Below are 17659 nucleotides of genomic sequence, written 5' to 3'. Positions count from 1 at the left end.
TAAGAGCTTCCGCTGTCACATACTTAAATAAGGACGAGATTTGGAGTCCATGCTTGTATGATATTGTGTAAAAACTGCATTCAAGAAACTTATTTTGTTGTAACATATTTGTATTGTAAACCATTATGTAATGGTCGTGTGTAAACAGAATATTTTAGATTATCATTATTTGATAATCTACGTAAAGCTTTTTAAACCTTTATTGATGAAATAAAGGTTATGGTTTGTTTTAAAATGAATGCAGTCTTTGAAAAACGTCTCATATAGAGGTCAAAACCTCGCAACGAAATCAATTAATATGTAACGATTTTAATCAATAAGAACGCGACATTTCAGACATCATCCCCTAACACACCCTACGAGGAAACAGGATTTGACGTTTACGGCGTGTCAGCAATGATGACCTTTTATAATATTTTATTCAATATAGTTCGGTTACAATCAAAGGCAATTTGATTACAACCAAACTGGGGGACTTAATGACGTACGTCCCGCCATGGCCGTCACGAGTGACGCATGGCGTATCCTGTAGCTGGACGTTTAGCTTCAACTCCTGGTTGGATACCAAGTCAGCGCATCTATTAGGCCACGATCACTCTTACGCTACGTCACCCGTAGCGTGCCGTTAGCATTTGACTTGGTTTGCACAACTACTCATCCGTCCGACAAATCAGGAGAACGTGGAGCAGTTAGTGGGCATGATTAGAGGATTCCAGGAGTGGTAATCGTGGTTTAGTGGGCTAGTGGTGGTTATCCTTGGTAACCGCCATCTTATGCCTATAAATAATGCTCATAATCACATATTTAGCAATTAATCAACACTTTCGAACTTACCACCGCTGATCACTCTCCTAAGCTCACCTTGGAGGCTCGGCAAAAGTCAACCACCACAACACCCTTCATATCCACCACATTAACCGGAGGAACCCCTTCCAAAGGTTAGTCTTCATATTAATTGCAGTCAATTTTGGCTTCATCAATCATCAAGCAATTGAACATTACGGCAAAAAATCAATTGAAGAAAATGATACTCCCTCCGTCTCATTCCAATAGGGCATTATTCTATTTTGGGTTGTCCCATTTTGATAGTCCACCTCCATAAATAGAAAGGAAAGATGATATTTCATTGGTGGATCTGGAGAGAGAAGATATTTCATTGGTGGAGAAATGAAGTTAGTGGAATTTTCTAAAACTGCGTGTTTTTTGTCTGTGGACTATTGGAATGAGACGGAGGGAGTAATAAAAAAGAATAGAGATTGAATGGTCTTGCTCAAGATGGAATTGATACATTGACTACTGCACAATTCAATCTTGATCTTTTGACACCTCTTCCATCTGATGATCACATTAAAAATGCCCAATTTACTCTTCAATCTTGGAGTAAACAAATTCAAAGGTTTGTTTCGAATTTCTCATTTCCTTTTTCAATAAATAACCGGTGAACTCCTGAAATAACCCGACTTGAATACCCGTATACTCCTTGTATAAAAGTAACCCGGTTCCCTTTCTATATAAACACATTCGACCCTTATTTTATTTTTCTTCACTCTTTAGGGTTTTTTTTTTGCGAAGGAACCTACGAATATCGGTATGATGTAATTTATATTTTTTTAATCGTTATTTTAGCAAAGTTTTTTTGATTTTTTTTTTCGTTAGTTGATTTTGCATCATATACAATATTCAACTGATCGAAGGCGGTTTAACGAACGAATTTGTATATTAGTTTCTGATTAGATCGGTTATGATATTCCTAGGCGCTGGTTGAATTATATTGCTGTTAAGATCATCTATAAATAGGGTTTCTTTTTCTTTTAGTTTGTATGAATCAATACTTATAATATAATTAATCTTTTGGCCGGAGATATGAGTGTGTCTTAGAAATGATTATGGTTTTTTGATTAGATATAGAAATAGAAATAGAATTAGAATTAGATTTGGAATTAGACATTGAATTAGAATAATAATAGGTTGCCTACGAGATCGAATCTTACGACTCGAGGGGTTGAGATGAACGACACGACCTGTATTACTTGCAGATATCAGTTAGAATCTTTGGCTCATGTTCATTTTGATTGTTTGTTGGCTCGCGAGTTGTGTTTGAAAGTCAGTTTTTGGGTGGGCATCTTTTTTTTCGCCATTTAACACATGGAATGAATGATTTATTTGCTTGGTACGATTCATGGCATGCATCATTGAGGGCTAAGGATGTGTTACTCGTTATTGTGGCTTCATTTCTTTAGCACATTTGATGACACCATTTTTGATTCTATTAGAATTTACTCTTTTAATTGGAACGTTCGTTGGGACGATTGGTTTTTAAAGCCATTGTAATCGTTTTTATTGTTTGGGTTCCTTCCCTAGTGCCTTACTAGGGTGTCTTGATAATATTTCAATTTTGCTGGCAATAAAAAAAAAATAAAATAGAAAATCCAAGTGGCTGACCTCGATGGGGTAAAATTCTAAAGGTATTACTGTATTAGGGGTGTGAAGTCTGATTTGTTGTAATTACAACAAATAAACTTATTATTTATTAATTACAGGAACCTTAAAACTACGTTTATACTTTTGAAGGTTGCTGCACATTTTTAATTACTCTGTTTTGGTTATATATGCAGTTAGTAAATTTATATAATGAAGGCGTTGAATATCAGAGGCTACTACAAAAATATGAAGGGTTGGTTACACTTTCATGACATATATATTAATTTTGATTATGAATAATGTGGTTTGCTCTAATTAACAATAAATCTAGGGTCTAATTTGCAGGTGTGAAAAGATTGAAAAATATCAACTTGGGAACAAAACAAAAATGTATGAAAGGTGTGATTTGTTTGTTTTCTTTAATATCTTGTCGGTCCTAAGTGAATGTAACACCTGACCTGATAATGGGGTTTAATGTTTTACACTAGAAATTATGCCGCCTGCTTGAAACAACCATATCACCCGATGAAGCATCTATTTGTTTGTTTGTATGTAATTTCAGTACGTGCAAAGAAGAAGAAAATGAATGTGGTAGATAAACCTGTCTCGGATAATCTTGTTGATGAAGCTGTGTTGGATAAAAACAATAACAAGTCTCCAAATGTCAACAACGTTCCCTTAAAAGAAGAGGACCAAAAAAGTTGGCTCGAGTTTAAGAAGCTCGCTAAGGGGACGGTATGTACTACATTCAGTATATACCATCATATTATTTAATTAATTCATTTTTTTTTTAATTCTCACAAATAAATACATAATACTGACATCCTGCTGTCTTAATTAATGACAGCCTTTTGTTAGCAACATATATGATAAGGCAACGTTTACCAGGGATTTAACTAGGCCACTTACAGTTGATCATCCTTTTGTATCTGTTATACATGATTTCGCCATTTCCGCTTACAACGAGGTCGTCCATATGGTATAATTTTTTTCGAACGTTTGATCAGAATCAGATTCTATGTTCTTTTGTAACTCTCTATTGTTTTCTTATAATATATATAGTATGGTAAGTACGGGAAAAGCGGCAGCATGTCTGATTCTGAGGTTATGAGCTGCAAATACGAAAAGCGGGGCCGTCACTATTACTTCTACCTGACGATCGAAGCAATTGAACGAGGCAATTTGGCGGTCTATGAAATGTTAGTTGGATGTCTTCATATTGATGGTAGTGGTAGCACATCATTTGTCAGAAAAAGTCTTACTTTGACTACACCAACTGGTATGTTATTTATAATCTAAATTCTAAATTATAAATTGTTTCATGAGTAATTATTATTTCTTTTATTTTAACTCCAAATGAAAATCAACATATAACGATTACTACAACCTATGTATGCATGTGTGTATATATATGCATGTGTGTGTGTGTGTGTGCAGGTAAGATAGCAACGATGTTGCCTCGCCTGAAGAGGCTGATATCCAAATACAAAAATGTGAAAGGTTTGTTAGTACTTAGTCGACACCGTTGTTAAGTGCGGCTTTATTATACTTTATATTATGAATCGAATGAATTATTTTTGACACTTGGGTTTCTGTCACTTTATGTCCAGGTGAGAAGAAAGATATGGAGATCAAACTGGAAAGAGCACACAAATTCATGAAAAAAGGTGTTCTTTTTTATTACTCCTTTTGAAATTGAAATCTACAACTACCTATCTATATTATATCATATACTCGATCTACATGTTTTGCTAATCTAAGATTTTAATAACTGATCGAATTTCAAAATCTATCACCTCTATCATGTTTATCATTCATCATTATTTCTCTTGAAGATTTATTCTCCCATCATGTACATCAATTTTTTTTTTTCCCTCTATCTGTACTCATGTTTTTTTTCCCAGAGTCCAGTTGTGGAATGAATTTAGTATTGATGCTTAAATATGTTTTTGTTTATATGATTTATTATATCCAGGTTTAGGACTTGGATTTGAAATTGTTACATCTCAGTTCTACTTTTTAGTTGTTTTAGGGTTTGAGTTTTAGTTGTGTTTAGGACTTTTAAGTTTTTTATTTTTGAATTTTACATCAAGTTGATATAGAGGTAGTAATACTACGAATTAAGGGAAAAGATGCACATGATTAAGTTAATAAATATCACTTTGTAAAGCCTAAACAAGATACAAGCTTTCACGCATGTCAATAAATAAAGAAAGAAATAATTCAATAAAATGATTATAGTGTGTGTGTGATAGATATCTGATGTAGCAGGAGCAACAAACAAGAACAATAGTAATTTGTGAAAGTAATAGTAATAAGGATGTAGAACTGATGCAATAGAACAGATAATGTAAAGAAGATGTAAATGGAAGATTTGTTTACTAATGATGATGAAATACAGAAATACAATAGGAATAAAATCAGAGGAATCCAAGTATTGGAAAACACTCTGCCTAATCAAGAAGAAGCTCCATAGCTTACTTCCTGCCTAAGCTCAAAGAGCCACACACATACTTAATTCATGTCTCCTTTCTCTCACCATGACTCAATCTATTTATAATGCTAGACTCAAACAGAATAACAACTCAAATGATCCTGACCCTTCATGATTTATTCTCCTTTCTCTCCATGATCAATATTGATTCTTAGGAAAGTGTTACATGTGGTGGTTTACACAATAGGTCAATGCGACCGGCTTTATCGTGCGATTGAGTCTGTAATACCAAAAGGTTGGAGCAAAATGGGAGGTAATTAAAGCTGAGCTTAATTAATACTTTTCTGTTTCGAAAACATGTACATATGCATATAATACCTGCTGGGCTGGGGTGTTAAAAGTAATATCTTCCATTTACAGGCATAGTTAGTATTGGTTATCACAAATACAGAGCTGATACTTGCTTAACCGGTTTGATACAAAACGGACTTGGGTACGACTACATTACTCGCTCAGTGGGTTAGTTTCTTTTAACATCAATAAATATAAATATATACTTATGTATCAAGCTAGTGATATGTTTGTTATCAGTTATGAATTTGAGGCAGGGACGTTTATTTATGTATATATCTTTTTATTTTTACTTGTCAGATCTTCCATTCCACGCACTTTTTTAGGTTGAACTAGTTGTGGCGCCCTCGTGATGCGGCGGAAGAACGTTAACTAAATTCGATTATGAAAAGTAAAAAAAAAAAATAGGAGCAAATGACATAAACTGAAATGGCTAAAAAAAACTCAAAGTAGAAAAAAAATAAAATAATAACAATAACAATTATATTAATAGTAGCAACATTAACGATTTGTAATAAGTGAAAAGTTATGTGGTTGATTCTTAGTAAATGGAATGTTATGTGTTTGATTTTTAATAAACGTAAAGTTAAACTATAATAATGGTTGTGGTTGAATTACGGAAGATTGAAAGTTTGTTGTGAAACTATAGAAACTGTAAAGTTCACTATTTATAAGGTCTTACATTTTAGTGTGTAGGTATAATTATATGGTCGATTTACAATGAATGAGAGGTTTTATGGTTAAATTATAAAATATGAAAAGTTTGTGTTAAGTTTATAAAATGTGGTTGAATTTAAAAAAAGAATTTTGTTGTAAGTTTGTGAACCTTATGAAGTTCACTATTCATTTCTCCTATGTCTTTTAGGTATATAGAGTAATAATAATAATGATAATGATGATAATAATAGTAATAATAATAATAATAATAATAATAATGAATGGTTATTAGATAGGAAAAATTATGTGGTCGATTTATAATGAATGAGAAGTTTAATGTTTAACTTATAAAATGAGAAAAGTTTGTGGTAAGTTTATAAAAAATATAAATTTAAATATTAGAAAAGGTAAATTATAAAAGTAACTATTGATTTCCAAGATATCTTTTAGATATATAGATATAATATAATATAATACTTGTGAAGAAATTGGCAAGGCATAGGATGCGAGTAGAAATAATGTCATCTTCTCATTGTTGTGGTGACGACTTACGAATAATATATTTATAGGGGATGATTCTCACACACACTTTTTTTATCCTCACACACCTATTTTAACCTTTTACTCTTCTAATAATACTCAATTGGTGTGTGAGGATCAAAAAAGTGTGTGTGAGAATCATCCTCCTATATTTATTATTTATTATTATTATATATGATATATATGATGTATGATGAATCTAAGGTAATCGTTTTGAAATATTCATTGGTTGAGTAGCAACAATCACGTATAGATTGCTTGCGTGCTCGTCTCTATTTACATCACATTTTGTATTTTCTTTGGATCTAATTATATTATTATTATATTTTATTATGGGTTTTACTTGGAACATATAGTTTCATTTTCATATATGATCTATCTATGTATTTTTAATTAACGTGTAACTATTTATACTTACATTGAATGTGAAGAATAGTAGGAGCAGTGGCGAAACTAGCAATATTTATCACTGGAGGCAAAAAATTTGCAACGATTACTATGATAAACTAACTTCTTCGTTAAGTTATGAACATGCGATATTCATATACAACATAAAAACTGCACATTAACAGCAAGAGTATAATAAAAACTTTTTCGTTAAATATTATTTAATTTACGGTGTTTTTCTTTTAAAATAATTCTCCATATCTATCGTCAATTAACAAGCAAGTCACATCATATCTATATCTATATATCTATCTATATCTATATTCTATATCTATATATTATATAAAAAAGAGAGTTAATTATCCCATTTGTCATCAAAAGCATATAAATAGGGATTAATGACATGTGTAATTTACAAGTGTCAAATTTGGAATAATTGTGATTAAAATTTAATAATTAAATTAAATAAATAAATACGTAAATGATAACAATAACGTATTAGTAGGATCTCAAACAATAAAGTTTAATGAATAATGAATTAAGAAATTAATAAAAAAATAATACTTCCCTTTTAAAGCTTGAAAAAGTCAAAATTCACCTCATCTTTATTCACAAAACGTTGTAACTCCTTCCTCAATAATCGTAATTCTTAATATTATTTAAATTGTTTAATGATATAATTAAATTTATATTAGATCAAATAATTCTCAAAAACGTGAAAATTGAAGAAAACTGTAGTTTCTTACTTATATGTTTGTCTACAAAATTGCTTCAATATACTCAACCAAATCTTAAATCCATATATTATCATCAATCCTTTGCTTATAAGAATTAGTGTTGTACCCGATTCTATATTTTATATAGTCAACTAACCAAGTTTGAGTGCTATATTTTTCTGATTAAAGCAACATATCAATGACACTTTTAAACCTCATGAGTGTTAGTACTAAGTTATGACATTTTTTAAAGAAAAAAAAAATATCATGTTGTGACGACTGATCAACCTCATGAATATCAAATCAGCTCCTTATAAACTACTCTATATAATATACATATATCTATCTATATTTTATATGGTGAATGATTTGAAATAGTTATTGAGCAGCAGTGCAACGCACGGGCTCAAAACCTAGTTAATAATTAACATTAACAATATCACATATAAAAAAGGGTTATGTTGACTGTTGATTTATAAATTAGGAGTATAATAAAAGATGTTAATTGCTATATGCCAAAATTAACAAATAGAATTCTATCAAGTAAGTAGCAAAACAGAACACTCTAAAATACACATAAATCTACACATTTTTGTAAAACAAGTAAACAACAGCAAGATGTATAAGTGGTGTTAAATAAATTGATATCAATTTTGCCTTTTACGATGCACAATCTTAACTTAAAAGACCCAAATAATGGTCGCTAAAACGTAATTACCAACACTAATAAAGTATACTTCAAGTATGATTTTTTAGGGCACAGATTTGAGATAAAACTATTAATTATTAGCTACGATTATATCAAACAAACTAAAATTGGAAGTATTAGAGAAAAGATTTACGGAAAAAACTCTTTGATGGGAGAATTGTGTGTAGCCTCGTGCAGTCGTGCCCTCGACAATTGAAGTAAAAACATAATCGAGGAAGATAGTTAAGTGACAATGAAGTGGAATGTGTGTTATGAATTCAAGGGGCTTTTGGGCTGGACTAGGGACTGGGGTCAAAAATAAAAAGCTCAAAACTTAAGCCTATTATTTATAAATATGAACCCCCTTGCTCCACATGATTTCCGCCCCTGAGTAGGAGTACTTAATTGTACACATTTTGAAAGTGTCAAAGTAAAGTAGTTTTTCTCCTGAAATTATATTATGCTTAATTTTTTTTTATGTATATATAGACATATATATAGATAGATAGATGATAGGATCTAATTTAAACGTTTTAAAATGGAACGTTCACACACACACACACACACACGATATATACATATACCAGGAAATTCTTTAAATGTGTATATGTACGGTCCATGAATTGACTAGCACAGTGATCGGAGATACAAATATTTTTACAAGTAATGTTGGCAGATATTAAATTTGCTTTGACCATTGACATTTGAATGTGGTATGAAATATATATTTGGATAACATATGTGGGTTGCTGTAGATCAAAATAAGTATTGGAGCAAATCATATAGAATTTAAAATATGTGACAAGTGCGTAAATCTTTTAAGAGGAAACGGAACAAAGTATATGACATGAAACTGACTATTGCAACTTGAAGTAGCGACAATCAATTTTCATTGTTCGGATAAGGTGATTGTGATAATCCAGGGGTTAAAGAATCGCTTTTCATATATGCTAGAACAATAATAATAATAATGCTAATACTAATTATTTATAGGAAAACTAATAATAATAGTAGTAGTTAAAATGCATACATTTTTGTTCACATGCACGAAGTAAATGTATAAAGAAACTTTGCCTCATTAGGATTATAACTCAATAGATCCTAAATTTTTTTCCAGTACTAATTATATTAGAATGCTATTTTAGTGATAGTTTATTCAAAAAAATTATAAATTCGTAAAATATATAGGGTCATACTAGTATAATTTAGTGGTTCCCTAAACAATTTAAAAGATAAAACTATATATTTGAAAAATATATAAAATTTAGTGGTGTTCTATACAAGTTAAAGGGTATTTTTTTATTAAAGAATTTCAAACTAGCGGTGTCCCGTGACCCCACGGACCTCTATTTAGATTCTCCTGTGCTCATTCTTTTATCTATATATAGAAATGCACATACTAATTTCGGACAGTCCAAAAAGCCTTACTATAATATTACACGTTTGAATTTATGTTCGATCTTTTGTTTGTCAATTTAGATATGTTAGTTCGGGTGATGTTCTTATTGGTTTAGTAAGTGATGACTTGTTTGTGTGTTTGTGTTTGCCGTTTGGCTGGTTTTCTCTTATCATTGGGGCATTTTAGTTGGTTTAGTTGTTCGCTTTTGATTATTCGTGTTATGTTCGGATTGTATCTTCTTGGTTTGTTTCATCTGTTAATTGATGAAAGGTTCTTTTTCATGTTCTCTGTGTTTTCGTAAAAAAAATACAAGGAAATAACAATAGCGGTAGCCTACATATCATGAACGCTGGCCCAACAGCAATCATGTTAGCCCAGAACACATCCCAAATAACTACTTTCTAGTAGGGGCGAGCAAAAAACCGCATTAACCAAACCGCAACCATATTAACCGTTAAAACCACACCGTGGGTATGTGTAACATTTTTGGATTAACCGTGGGTATGGGTAACATTTTTGGATTAACCGCATTTTGTGGGTTGGTTATGAAAATGAAATGTACCTGCACCGTTTTAACCGCAACCGCACCGTTTAGTACTTTAGATATAATTTTTTCTTTTAAATGAGAGTCAATTTGGCAAAATAATAAAGTACATAGACTTATCTATAACATTAAACATAAAATTGGAAAAGATAAATACAATCAAATAGAATCCTTAATATATCGTTAATTCTTTTCAATTTGCTTAGATAAATATATCGTCTTTAGGGAATTAGTCATTTACAGCATTACGCGATGACTCCTAAGGTTTCGGTTTCACGTTATTGACTTATTGTAATCGAGTCATCGAGATATTCTCCCCGTTCCTGTTAGAGGTAAAACAATTTTTACAACTATTCTTGTTCTTTTAATTAATTGGTATTCGTTGAGTTTTATAATGATCGACTTTCATGTTTCGCATGTAAATCTCTTGTAAATGAATTACATAAATACTTTTATAGCTTATTGTTTTTTCTACAACGTTAGGCATAAACTCTTGATTCTTTTTTTTTTTTTTTTTGCTCAAAATGATTAATCAAATTAACCGTTTTATTTCAATAAATTAACCGATTTAACCATTTAACCAAACCGCTTATTAACCAAATCGAATAGTTAAAAAAATTGATTAACCGCAGTGTTGATTATGGGTGTGGGTTTCGTACTTAACCGTCCAAACCGCCCCATGCTCACCCCTATTCTCTAGAGCTAGCTCAATGCCGGTCTGAAACAATTAATCTCCTCAGATCTCACAATTAAATTCGCTAAAATAACTATGGAATTGAACACATCACCGTCATCAACATATATTGTCGTTGAACAATTCTACAAAACGAAGAAAGATTGGGATGATGAGTATGTACAAACCCTAGCTCATATTCAATCAATTGAAAATTACGGCAAAAAAATTCAAGTGAAGAAAATGATAATAAAAAGAAGGAATCCTTACAGAGATTGAATGGTCTTGCTCAAGATGGAATTGATTTCACTCTTCAATCTTGGAGTAAACAAATTCAAAGGTTTGTTTCAAATTTCCCATTTCCTTTTTTCTTTGATTTTGGCAAATGGCAATTGAGTTGTTATTAGGTTTCTACTATTGTTAGTGTAACTTTTCTTTTATTGTTATTAATATTAGTATATTTGATATATTTAATAACTAGATAGCAGCATTATCATTTGAAAGTGATCAAGTGATACAGTCATTTGGATTCTCTATTTTTTAGTTCTTTAGGTTAAAAGAGGTGTCCAAAATAAGCACCATTTTACCAATTACTCCGTAGTAATTAGTTAACTTTTCCCTCTAAAATAAGCTAAAATGCAGATGCGTTCAAACACTTTCATAGTTTTATTAGCGGTTATTGCATCTAGCTATAATTAGTTGAAATATGTGTTCTCAATCACCCTCACAGCCTAACTAGCAGTTTTTTGTAGTTACAATAATCGTGTTTGGTAACGTTTAATTATGTAAATTTACGTGTTTCGGCTCCTAAATAATGTGACAATTAGAATCAGTTTTGTTGCAAATCGTAAGCTCGTTAATTACTGATGATTTAACCTTATATAGTTAGATGGTTACGATCAGTGATACGAGCATGGGTGCATACGTGAGTCTCTGATGATGGCGGATGAAGAAATAACATACTGTTTGTACGTGGGAAATATGGATTCACATTAGCCCATGATCTCAGCCTTTCATGCATATCCAATTCAATAGTTCTATTCCCATGTTTCCATGTTTTTCTTTTAATTGCAAGTAGTGGTAGATGCATGCATAGACACGTTTAATTCAACCATTCCATTTTGTTAGGTAGTTATATTTCCTTTCGTAGATTAATTCATGCATTTAGTATAAATATGTAACTTTACTTCATTTGAGGGATATGATGAATGAAAATTGGTTTTAGCCAAAAGTCTCTTCTTACTCTTTATTTCTTTGGAGATTAGCCATCTCGAATCGGCTTTGTCATAATAGTTAGTGGTCGACTCGAATAGACCGTATCAATCAGTTTCTCTATTTTTTTTTTTTTTTTTAACAGGAAAACAAAAATATAATTAAAAGCCAAATCGGCAAACCAAAACAACAAAGTGCAGCCCAACAGGCCCACCGGACAACAAATACACGACCAAAAAAGGCAAAAACCTAGCCTAAACAAACTAGGCTAATCAGTTTCTCTATTACCAAACACTAGAAATACGACTTGAAAAGACAATAGTTAGATAATCATAATCCTATGTAAACACGATCCCAAACATCCCCATAGCATATATTATGGAAGTATATATCAAGATTACATGTATATAACCATGTAAATCTTCTTTTCACGTTTCCGTGTTTAATTTTGGTAATTATAGATGATATTGAAATATAGTTAGCAAAGGAATGTGGTGAATGATGAGTTAAAATAGAATAAAAAAAAGCCCGTAGTGTCTTGTCCAGTTTATTACTATAAGGTGCCTCAAGCCCATTTACCGTGCAAATAAGTAGTACGGCTGGTATTAGGATTTATTTTCTCTTCTTTGTGCGTTTATTCTTTTAACCATGCAAAATATTTAGTTTCCGAATCATACTTAAATTTGATTGATCTGATTTCCTTTTATTTTTTTTAAAAATAATCGGTAAACTCCAGAACAACCTTTCTTTACTCATTAGGGTTTTTTTGCAAAGGAACCTACGAATATTGGTATGTTCTAATTTAATTTTTTTTCATCGTTATTTTAGCAAAGAATTTTTTTATTTTGTTTCGTTAGTTGATTTTGCTTCATATTTATTATTCAACTGATCGAGGGCTGTTTAACGCGCGAATTTGTGTTTTAGTTGCTGATTAGATCGGTTATGATAATCTTAGAACCTAATGATAAATTATATTGGCGGTTGTTGAATTATGTTGCTGTTAAGATTATTGATAATTAGGGTTTCTTTCTCTTGTAGTTTGTATGAATGAATACTTGTAATTTTGTAAATAATCTTTTCAGTACGTACTTGGTGGTTTAATAAATTTTGTAGATTAGTTGTTGGTTTACGGTTATATAAGGAGGGTTTATGGTTAAATTTATTTTATGTGTTTGTTGAATAGAAACATTAAAACTACGTTTACACTTGGATGGTTGCAAATTTTTAATTACTCTGTTTTGGTTATTTATGCAGTTAGGATATTTATATAACGAAGGCGTCGAATATCAGAGGCTACTACAAAAATATGAAGGGCTGGTTACACTTTCATGACATATATATTAATTTTGATTATGAATAATGTGATTTATTCTAATTAACAATAAATCTGGGGTCTAATTTGCAGGTGAGAAAAGTTTGACAAATATCAACTTGGGAACAAAACACAAATCTATGAAAGGTGTGCTTTGTTTGTTTTCTTTAATTAATGTCTTGTCGCTCCCTAAGCGTATGTAACACCTGACCTGATAATGGGGTTTAGTGTTTTACACTAGTTATTATGCTGCATGCTTGAAACAACAATATCACCCGATGAAGCATCTTTTTGTTTGTTTGTATGTAATTTCAGTACGTGCAAAGAAGAAAAAAATGAATGTGGTAGATAAACCTGTCTTGGATAATCTTGTTGATGAACCTGTCTTTGATGAACCTGTCTTCTATGAACCTTTCTCGTATAAAAACATCAAGAAGTCTCCAAATGTCAACAATGTTCCCTTGACAGAAGAGGGCAAAAAAAGTTGGGTCGAGTTTAAGCAGCTCGCTGTGTGGAAGGTATGTACTGCAGTATATAGTATATACCACCATATTATTTAATTAATTCATCTTTTATATATATATATCTTTATTTTTTATTTTTCACACCAATAAATACATAACACAGACATCCTGCTGTCTTAATTAATGACAGCCTGCAGGTACCGATATAGATATTAAGGAGCTCGATGACAACTATTTGCCAATTAATGTTGATCATCCATTTGTATCTTTTTTACATGATTTCATCATTGCCGCTTTCAACGAGGTCGTCCATATGGTATATTTCTTCTTTTGAACATTTGATCAGAATCAGATTCTATGTTTTTTTTGTAACTCTCTTTTGTTTTTTTTTCTAAGATAAAACATATATATATATATTTTGTAGTATGGTGAGAACGGGAAAAGCGGCGACAACATGTCTAATTCTGAGGTTATGAGCTGCAAATACAAAGATTTTGGCTGTCACTTTTACTTTTACATGACGATCGAAGCAATTGAACGAGGCAAATTGGGGGTCCACAAAGTCTTAGTTGGATGTCGTCATATTGATGGTAGCTTAACATTGGTCAGAAAACTACATATTAAGCGTACACCAAAAGGTATGTTATTTATATTCTAGACTAGTGAAATTTCCACGGGTTTGTTTAAACTAAACAGTTTAATGATATGTTTTACATATTAAGTGAATGTAAATGTTAAAGTCATTTAGTTTATTGCCCCGTGGAACCACTTATTACGACTAAGAAACTTGTCTTTGATATTTACAAACATAAAGTTCCTTCAAAATTGAGTATTTATATTTATATTTTTAATAATAATAATAATAATAATAATTAATAATAATAAATACCTTTTAAATTTTTTTTAGAAAAAAAATTATAATTTAGGAGAGATTAATATTTATTTTTATAAAAGATTTTGTATTATTTTTTAAATTAAATTAATATATAATTATGACATCATCATTATGAAAATTAAGCTTAATGATAACATCATCATTTTAGAGGTTTATTAGACTATATAGATTCTAAATTGTTTCATGAGTAATTATTATTATTATTATTATGTCTTTTATTTAACTACAAAAAATGAAAATCAACATATAACGATTACTACCTATGCAGGTAACGTAGCAAAGAATATGCCTCGGCTGAGGGACCTGATATCCAAATACAAAACTTTGAAAGGTTAATTAGTCAGTACTCAGTTGACACCATTATTAAGTGCGAAATTTATTATACTTTATATTTTGAAGTCAAATGAATTCTTTTTGACACTTTATTATATCCAGGTATGAAAATAGATAAAGAGATAGAGATCAAACTGGAAAGAGCCATGAAAAAAGGTGTTCTTATTTATTACTCATTTTGAAATTGAAATCTACAACTACCTATCTCTATATCATATCATATCATGCTCGATCTACATGTGTTGCTAATCTAAGATTTTAATACTATGAATTAAAGGAAAAGATGTAGTAATAATAATACTACGAATTAAGGGAAAAGATGCACATGATCAAGTTAATAGATTTCACATTGTAAACCCTAAACAAGATATAAGCTTTCACGCATGTCAATGAAAAAATAAAGAAAGAAATAATGTCATAAAATGATTATAGAAGAACCCGTGTATATGTGTGCGCGTGTGCGTGTGTGATTATATTATAGACTTACTGATAAATGTTCAGAAAAGGAAAACAGGTGTATGAGGAGGAGGTCTCTTTACATCTTATTTAACAAAACATTTTATGTTCTGTTTGTTTGTCATTGTGCAGATAAGGACAATCATGATGAAGTAGCAGCCAGATTTATTAAGCTCAAAAAAGAGCTCATAGATATAGAAGGTCCATTTTAATACTTGTTCTCCATGATCAATATTGCAGCGACGCGTTATTTTTTATTTTATTTTTTAAGCAAAGTAAAGTAAAATATAAAATAAAATAATGGAGTACTCATAAATAATAATGGTTATTATATGAAGTACGCATATGTGTGTGTTGTTACTCAATTATTAGGAAAGTGTTACACATGTGGTGGTTTACACAATAGGTAACTGCAACCTGCTTTATCGTGAGATTCGATCAATAGTACCAGAAGGTTGGAGCAAAAGGAGAGGTAATTAAAGCTGTGAGCTTAATTAATACTTTTCTGTTTCGAAAACACATGTACCATATGCATTTAATACCTGCTGGCTGCGGTGTTAAAAACAAGTATCTTCCATTTACAGTTAGCAGTAGTCTCTACCGAGACTTACCTAATACTTACGACACCGGTTTGATGTTTAACGGATCTGGGTACGACTACAATACTCGTTTGATGGGTTAGTTTCTTTCTTTTAACATAAATTACTAATTATTAATTATTAATACATATAAATATAGGGGTAGGATCAAGATGGAAGTAACCATTCGGGGGGAAGCGGGGGGAAGCAAATTTTTTTTTTTTCCGTTTTTTGAAAAAACTTTGTTCACGAACATTATAGTTGAGATGAAAATATGAACATTTAGTAGAGACACTTTGTGATAAATGTTTTTATTTTGGCGGGAAAACGCTCGAAGAAGTAATATATAACAATTATCGTGTTTTTCGAGCATATGTTGAGGTTTTATCTATTGGGGTTTAGATATTAGGGTTTAGATATTAGGGTTTATAGGGTTTAGATATTAGGGTTTAGAAATTTAGGTTTTAGGGTTTAGATTTAGGGTTTAGATTTAGGATTTAGATTGAGTTTTTAACACGAACAGTTTAGAGTTTAGGGTTTAGGGTTTAGGGTTTAGGGTTTGGTGTTTTGGGTTTATGGAATAAACCCAAAACACCAAACCCTAAACCCTAAACCCTAAATCGGGCTAAATTTTACTTCACAAAACATGAAAAAAAGACGTTCATATTCTTCACGAACAATATTATCTTGAATGTTATTTTTGTCGATCGTTTTCCCGCCTAAATAATGACATTCATCACGAAGTGTCTCTTCTAAATGTTCATATTTTCGTGTGATCTTGATGCCGGAAAAAAAAATTCCAAAAAAAACGAAATTTTTTTTTTTTTTTTGCTTCCCCCCAATTCCTCCCGATTGGTTACTTCCCCATTGATCCTGCCCCTATAAATATAAATATACTTATGTATCAAGCTAGTTAGTGATCTGTTATCAGTTATAAATTTGATTTGATTGATTGATGGAGGGACGTTTATGTGTGTCTTTTTAATTTTTACTTGTCAGAATTTCCATACCACGCACTTATGTATTGATTACTTGTGAAGAAATCCGGCAAGGCGTAGGATGCGAGTTGAAATGATATCTTCTCCTCCTTGTGTTGTGGTGACGACTTACTAATAATATCTAATATTTTTATTTAATATTAATATATATGATATATGATGAATCTAATGTAATCGTTTTGAAATATTCACTTGTTGAGTAGCAACAATCACTTATAGATTGCTCGCGTGCTCTTGTTCTATTTAAATTACGGGTTTTCGTTGGATCTAATTATATAAAATTTTATGGTGGGTTTTACTTGGAACATATAGTTTAATTTTCATATATAATCTATGTATTTTTAGTATATATATACTAGGAAATTCTTAAAGATGTGCAATAGGAAATTCTTAAAGATGTGCAATGTACGGCCCAGGAATAGACTAGGCAGATATAAAATTGGCTTTTGACCATTGACATTCAAACGTACATCTGGATAAGATATGTGTTTGCAAATTAAAATAAGTATTGGAGCAAATCATATAAAGTTTGAAATAAGTGACAAGTGTGTAAATTTTGTAAGAGGAAGCAGAACAAAAGAACAAAGTATATTAACCGAAA

The 17659-nt window shown here is 31.0% G+C and overlaps 2 protein-coding genes across 5 annotated transcripts; both read left to right on the top strand.

Moving 5' to 3' along the window:
* Window positions 1–1243: 1243 nt before the first annotated feature.
* Window positions 1244–5784, top strand: LOC139899483 (uncharacterized). Of its 3 annotated transcripts, none has more exons than XM_071882313.1 (11): window positions 1244–1396; window positions 2616–2674; window positions 2767–2820; window positions 2984–3156; window positions 3269–3400; window positions 3484–3700; window positions 3859–3921; window positions 4032–4088; window positions 5103–5168; window positions 5276–5348; window positions 5507–5784. In XM_071882313.1, exons 2-11 carry the CDS (start codon window positions 2632–2634, stop codon window positions 5535–5537), a joined length of 909 nt encoding a protein of 302 aa, XP_071738414.1. In that variant the 5' UTR covers window positions 1244–1396; window positions 2616–2631; the 3' UTR covers window positions 5538–5784. The 3 variants fall into 3 exon arrangements, 2 of the variants coding, with proteins under 2 accessions (XP_071738414.1, XP_071738412.1); XM_071882311.1 differs by having other exon boundaries at window positions 5276–5374; window positions 5507–5782; XR_011777525.1 differs by lacking the exon at window positions 5507–5784 and having other exon boundaries at window positions 5071–5168.
* Window positions 5785–10762: 4978 nt separating this feature from the next.
* On the top strand, window positions 10763–17318 carry LOC139899482 (uncharacterized). 2 transcript variants are annotated; one of them, XM_071882309.1, is made up of 13 exons: window positions 10763–10986; window positions 11083–11150; window positions 13277–13335; window positions 13428–13481; window positions 13650–13852; window positions 13989–14114; window positions 14223–14436; window positions 14962–15024; window positions 15129–15182; window positions 15615–15683; window positions 15889–15954; window positions 16067–16159; window positions 17060–17318. In XM_071882309.1, the coding sequence occupies exons 3-13, from the start codon at window positions 13329–13331 to the stop codon at window positions 17086–17088; spliced, it is 978 nt and encodes a 325-aa protein (XP_071738410.1). In that variant the 5' UTR covers window positions 10763–10986; window positions 11083–11150; window positions 13277–13328; the 3' UTR covers window positions 17089–17318. The 2 variants fall into 2 exon arrangements, with proteins under 2 accessions (XP_071738410.1, XP_071738411.1); XM_071882310.1 differs by lacking the exons at window positions 10763–10986; window positions 11083–11150 and adding an exon at window positions 12705–12812.
* The last annotated feature ends 341 nt before the right edge of the window (window positions 17319–17659 follow it).

This window comes from Rutidosis leptorrhynchoides, chromosome 3 (genome assembly GCF_046630445.1).
Source record: "Rutidosis leptorrhynchoides isolate AG116_Rl617_1_P2 chromosome 3, CSIRO_AGI_Rlap_v1, whole genome shotgun sequence".
In the NCBI taxonomy this organism is placed as follows: domain Eukaryota; kingdom Viridiplantae; phylum Streptophyta; class Magnoliopsida; order Asterales; family Asteraceae; genus Rutidosis; species Rutidosis leptorrhynchoides.
Note: the sequence above shows the minus strand (reverse complement) of the source record. Positions and strands in the feature narration are given on the sequence as shown.